Source organism: Meleagris gallopavo, unplaced genomic scaffold (assembly GCF_000146605.3).
Source record: "Meleagris gallopavo isolate NT-WF06-2002-E0010 breed Aviagen turkey brand Nicholas breeding stock unplaced genomic scaffold, Turkey_5.1 ChrUn_random_7180001957452, whole genome shotgun sequence".
Taxonomy (NCBI): domain Eukaryota; kingdom Metazoa; phylum Chordata; class Aves; order Galliformes; family Phasianidae; genus Meleagris; species Meleagris gallopavo.
In genome coordinates, this window is record NW_011217656.1 from 18,841 (window position 1) to 25,062 (window position 6,222).

Below are 6,222 nucleotides of genomic sequence, written 5' to 3' on the forward strand. Positions count from 1 at the left end.
CTTTCCCTCTAAACAGAAAATGGAAACAGCACAATGAAATCTTCTGGGAGTTGCAGTTCATTCTTCTCTTCTGAGACCAAGAGACCAGAACTATCAACAGTCCACAGAACTGCAGCATTAATTCTCAGTACACTACATTATGATGTGGAATACTGATCAAAAATCATAAAACCATGACAGTGGATAAGGGAAGAGCCACTGAAGTCATCTATCTGTACATCAGTAAGGCCTTTGACATGGTCCACCACAACAGATATAGATTTGATGGATTGACTGTTCAATGGACGAGGAACTGGTTATGAAATCATAGCCAGAGAATGATTGTCAGTGTCTCTGTGTCCAGATGGAAATCAGTGACAAGTGGGATCAACAGTGGGATTGAGTGCACCCTCAGCAAGTTTGTGGATAGCACCAAGCTCTGTGGTGTAGTCAACAGACCTGAGGGATGGGATGCCATTCAGAGGGACCTAGACAGGCTCGAGCAGTGGGCCCAGGTTTAGCAAAGCCAAGTGCAAGATCTTGCACCTGGGTCACAGCAAACCCTAATATCAATAGAAGCCAGAGGATGAAAAGATAGAGCATAACCCTGCCAAAGAGGACCTGGGGGTACTGGTCAATGGTAAGCTGGACATGAGCCAGCAATGTGCTCTCATAGCTCAGAAAGCCAACCTTATCTCAGGCTATATCAAAAGAGATCCTGCCCCTCTACTCTGCACAGATGAGACCTCACCTGGAGTATTGTGTCCAGATTTGAAGTCCTCAGTACAGGAGAGACATGAACCTGTCGGAGCGCATCCAGAGGAGGGCCACAAAAATGATCCAAGGAATGGAACACCTCCCCTATGAGGACAGGCTGAGAGAGCTGGGGCTGTTCAGTCTGGAGAAGAGAAGGCTCCGGGGAGATCTGATAGCAGCCTTCCAGTATATAAAGGGAGGCTATAAGAAAGAGGACAGACTGTTTAGCAGAATCTGTTGTGATAGGACAAGGGAAAATGGTTTCAAACTAAAAGAGGGGAGATTTAGACTGGATATAAGGAAAAAATTTTTACAGTGGCACTGGAACAGGTTGCCCAGAGAGGTGGTGGATGCCCCATTATTTCTGACATTGAAGGAAAGACTGGACAAGGCTCAGGGCAACCTGATCCAGCTGTAGATGTCCCTATTCATTGCAGGCGAGTAGGAATAGATGACCTTTAAAGGTCCATTCCAACTCAAATGATTCTACAATTCTACGATATGACATTGTACCAAACAATAAAAACTCAAGAGAGTTTTCCTGGAGGTGCTGCTGTTGTTTGGGAATTCTCTGGGCATTGATCAATTCATGGTGAGCAATTGGGTTGTGCATCATTTGTTTTGTGTATTCTTTTTGTTGCTACTGTGTTGGGTTTTTTCCCTTTCCCTTTCCCTTTCCCTTTCCCTTTCCCTTTCCCTTTCCCTTTCCCTTTCCCTTTTTGTCACAGAATTATCTAGATCTATGTGCGTCCATGACAGGGGGACAGCAGAATCCAGAATCCAGAATCCAAGGAGTCGGCCTTGGGTCTCTCCTGAGGCTCTTTGCCACAGACTCCAAGTGGCACCTTTCTCATCAGCAACAGTGTAGAGGATGTTCTTTACATCCTGTCCCATCCGCAATGGCCCCAGGGCCATGGCTCAAGCTATCTTCTGCTTAATTTTCTCATAAGCCTGCTGCTGCTCAGGGCCCCATGTAAAATTTTTCTTCTTCTGCATCACCTCATAAAGGGGGCTTACAATGAGGATGTAGTTTGGAACATGCATTGTCCAAAAGCTCACTATGTCCAGAAAAGATTGTCTTTCTTGCTAGTGGGTGAAGACACAGCAGTGATTTTGTTGATCACGTCCGCTGGGATGTGATGACACTCATCTTACCACTTTATACGTAGGAACTGAATTTCTGGTGTAGATCCTTTCACTTTGTTTCACTAAACAGCAAAACCAGCTTGCAGTAGAATTTGAATTATTTGGGGTGTCAATGGTTTACAGGCTGGTTCAGCCCGGTTTTGTGACTAATGGGGCATGGGACCCATGGATCCCATGGACCCATTTCACACCCCTGGAAAGGGGATAGGGAAAGGGGGAAGGGTAGAGTAATGACTGATGGGCCTAAAAACAGAACAGCAGCAACAATCTGAGGAGGAAAGTTAATTTACTAAATATGGTATCGGAATGCAAGATAACACAATATAGTACAATATATAACTAGAACTGAGGCTAATAAATTAAATAAAATGAGATAGTGTCCAAAATTGAAGGCCTTACTCTGAATTGAAGGAAAAACGGCTGGGGAGCATACCCACACACTTCCAGGCAGCGAGAAAGAGAGCGAGTCCTGTGACTTGCCAGGAGCTTTATCTTCCCTTTGAACACTAAGTCCTCTGGGGTATGTAGTTCTTCTCTTCTGAGAATCAGGTATTTGGAAAGTCCATGGAAGTGGGGCATTAACTCTTTAACTCCCAGTGCTTTACATGATGTTATGATGTGGAATACCGATAACAAAAATCATAAAACCATTACACTTTTCCTTTTCCTATTGGAAGGTATACTGATAGGTATTCCTTGTTGCCATTTAGAAACCTGCATTCTCTTTCTTAGCACATGTTTAGATGCAAACATAAGTAGATTTTATTTGGCAATTTATTAGTTAGAAAATTATTTCTTGCAATATGAACCAATACAAATGAGAATGAATAGCTGTTCAGAGGTACTGTCTTCTGACAAAGAAAATCTTGAACTGTTAGTCTAGTTTGTTATCAGTTTAAACTTAGTTGTGTAGTCTTTTTCTGTTAATGGGTGAAGCTTTTCACTTAATTGTGCAAATTTAAATTCTATGCTTAAAGGCATAAAGTAAAATTGTGTGGTTGGACATGCACATTAACATGAACAGTATTTTACCTTTTCAACTTTAACTTTTTTAGCTTCAGTAGTAATTTAGTTTTATTCTGTGAAGGTGCCTTACAATGAATGTGTAGAAAAACAGAAAGACTTGATCAAGAACTAGAGTTTGAGTATGTGTTCAAGTTTCTTTGTAAAATTAGAACCAGCTTTGCAAGAGAATGCTTCTTAACTAAAAGAGTTTATTATTTCTATAATAATCTGTTACCCAAGTTAGGAATATGAACTGCAGGCTGACCTGCTTGATAAGCTTAAAGCATCAAGGAAGTGAAATTTGACAAAAGATACTGTGGAACTCTGGTAAGATCTTCATGTAGAATGAAGGTCTGGAGGAGGGACAAGCTACTGAATGCATTATGCATTTTGTTTTTAATGGAGTTATGATTACATCTTCAGCATTACTGATTTTGTATGCTGTTTTTCATTATTTTTCATTATTATTTAAGACTGATTATGAGATTTTACTGGTGTGATTGCAATTTGTCTCTTTTGGAATTTAATCATATGTAGACTGCTCTGTGAGCTTTCGTTGTTCATGGAGACATTTTTCTTTGGTCATTGTCATTAATCTAAGGATGGATGTTGTTTTCTGGAAATGTTTTTTCATTTTTTAGCTGTTGCTTTTAAACATGCTAATTCTGTATATTTTACTGACAGTTAAATTTAGTGCATTGTAAACAGTATTTAATCCAGAAATTTATTTTAGAATTAGCTAACATTCTTGAAAATGTTAATTAGGCAACCTTCAAAATATCATGTTAGGAATGAGTATGTATATCATAACATGCTAAAATAAATATAATATACATTTATTACCAATATACTGTTGCAATGCTCTTGTTTTTTCCACTTGTATTCAAAACTGTTGGTTAGTTTTATTTTATTTATATATATATACTTTTTTAAACTGAGTAGAATAAAACTCGTGTAATGTTTTAGTGGTTTGAAATTGTGAAATAGCTTGGATGACTGTTTATCTGAAGAACTGATATTCACCAGTGAAAATCTTTCCATGGAAGTTGCGTTAAAAAAAAACTGCAGAAATGCAAAAAGTATATTTAATATATTTTCTGCTTTAAGGAGTATCCCTTATACTGATTTTACCTTGGCGTATCATTTTTCTTGTGCTGTACTAAATAGAAATGTTAGAAGAATATTGTTGCTGCCATGTATCTTTAAAAACAGTTGAAGTCAAAGGTGCCTAGAAGTGAAATTTCCTTCAGGTGACAGAACAGGTTAGGGAAAACAAATGCCTTGAAGAATTTGTAAGCCACCACTAATATTTCCACTGACTTCTCCCTCCTAGGGTAAGGGAATTATATTTAGTGTGCTGCAGAGAGCAATGAATTAGCAAAGTCATAATATTGTCAGGTAACATTGCTCTTTGAGACCTGATTTAGAGTTTTAAGAAATGAGTTTTGATGTTCATTGTTACAGCAGCTGAAATAGTTCTTTTGGCTTAAGCAAACAAGGTTTAGAAACTACTATTATGAAAGCAACTTTATGTAAAATGTTGAAAGTGTTTCACTAATTTTCAGTGTGTATTTTTTTCTTTTTCCAGTACAGAGTAGAATTTTGAGTATGTCCTTGTTTAATATTATGTTTCTATCTGTGTACAGAAAGCATAGAAACAATGTGGGACCAAGCAAATCTATTTCTCAGCCACGAAGAAACATTGTAGGCTGCAGAATACAGCATGGCTGGAAGGAAGGAAGCGGACCCATAACACAATGGAAGGGCACAGTTCTTGATCAAGTTCCTGTAAATCCTTCTCTCTATCTTATAAAGTATGATGGATTCGATTGTGTGTATGGACTAGAACTTCACAAAGATGAAAGGGTTTCAGCACTTGAAGTCCTTCCAGACAGAGTTGGTAAGAGTTTTTTTCCTATATATGTTGCCATTTAATAGTTAATGCTCTCCACTAATCTCTCCTGATTTTCCCCCAAGATAATATCAGAACATTTGGATTTTATTAAATCACTTTTTGTCACATTGCAAATAATACAAATTTTCACACTGTAAAGTTCAAAGTTTACCCTATTAATTACTTATTTCTAAATGGAATAAGATCTTGCTTTTCTGCAGAGATCAGTAGCAGTCTCTAGAATGGGATTAGGGAGGACCAAACTCAACACTTTTATTAATAATTTTATAGAGCTGTTTTATATTGGCCTCTCTTCCTTCCTTCTCCCTTACAATACAAATATTGAAAATGCAAACATTATTCATTGCTATGGCCTATATTGGTCTCTTTTTACCTTGCATTATGATTTTTTTATAAACGGTGGTGATAAGAGTGTTAACATTTCAAAATAATTCTTAAAGTTCTGCAGATTTATTATTTTCAGCTCTCTGGAATGGACACTGTTTGTTATGTGAATTGACTAACTTCCAAATTTATTTGCGAATTTGGATAAAGATTATTTTTGATGAAGACTTGCATCTGTATTTTTTAATGAACTTACTTATGAACTGCTGTCATTTCAGCTTCATCTCGAATTAGTGATGCCCACCTGGCAGACACAATGATAGGCAAAGCTGTGGAACATATGTTTGAGACAGAGAATGGCTCAAAAGATGAATGGAGGGGGATGATCTTGGCTCGAGCTCCTATTATGAACACATGGTTTTATATTACCTATGAGAAAGATCCTGTCTTGTACATGTACCAACTCTTAGATGATTATAAAGAAGGTGACCTTCGCATTATGCCTGATTCCAGTAAGTTGGCTGGTTACTTTTTTCTTCTGGAAAGTGATATCTCTCTTTGTATTCTTGTTTGGCTTATGTTTTATTTATGGAAAAAGAGAGCTGACAAACAAGGGCCTTGATTGTTATTCCCTTTTTATATATATATATATTTTTTTTTTTTAATATTGTACTCTCCCTTCACTTAATAAGCACTTCTCAGAGAGACGATTTTGTCTTTAAAATAAATTATTAATTAGATAATTAGTGCTACGCAATCATAGAATCATAGAATAGCTTGAGTTGGAAGAGACCTTAATGATCATCTACTTCCAACCTCCCTGCCATGGACAGAGATGCCACCCACTAGATCAGGTTGCCCAGGGCCCCATCCAACCTGGTCTGGAACACCTCCAGGGATGGGACATCCACACCTTCTCTAGGCAGCCTGTTCCAGTGCCTCACCACCCACTGAGTAAAGAATTTGTTCCTAACATCTGATCTACATCTCCCCTCTTCTAGTTTAAAACCATTCTCCCTTCTCCTATCAGTCCATGTAAAAAGTATCACAGAATCACAGAATTGTAGGGGTTGGAAGGGACCTCTAGAGATCATCGA

At 38.0% G+C, this 6,222-nt stretch overlaps 1 protein-coding gene across 2 annotated transcripts in view; it reads left to right on the forward strand.

Moving 5' to 3' along the window:
- Positions 1 to 4,479: 4,479 nt before the first annotated feature.
- The window catches only part of LOC100550847 (spindlin-W), a 5,976-nt gene continuing 4,233 nt past the window's right edge, over positions 4,480 to 6,222 (forward strand). For both annotated transcript variants that reach the window (XM_010728371.2, XM_010728372.2), the window contains exons 1-2: positions 4,480 to 4,786; positions 5,404 to 5,637. In XM_010728371.2, coding sequence (XP_010726673.1) covers positions 4,495 to 4,786; positions 5,404 to 5,637 — 526 coding nt within the window. In that variant the 5' untranslated portion in view covers positions 4,480 to 4,494. The remainder of the gene's footprint in view (positions 4,787 to 5,403; positions 5,638 to 6,222) is intronic.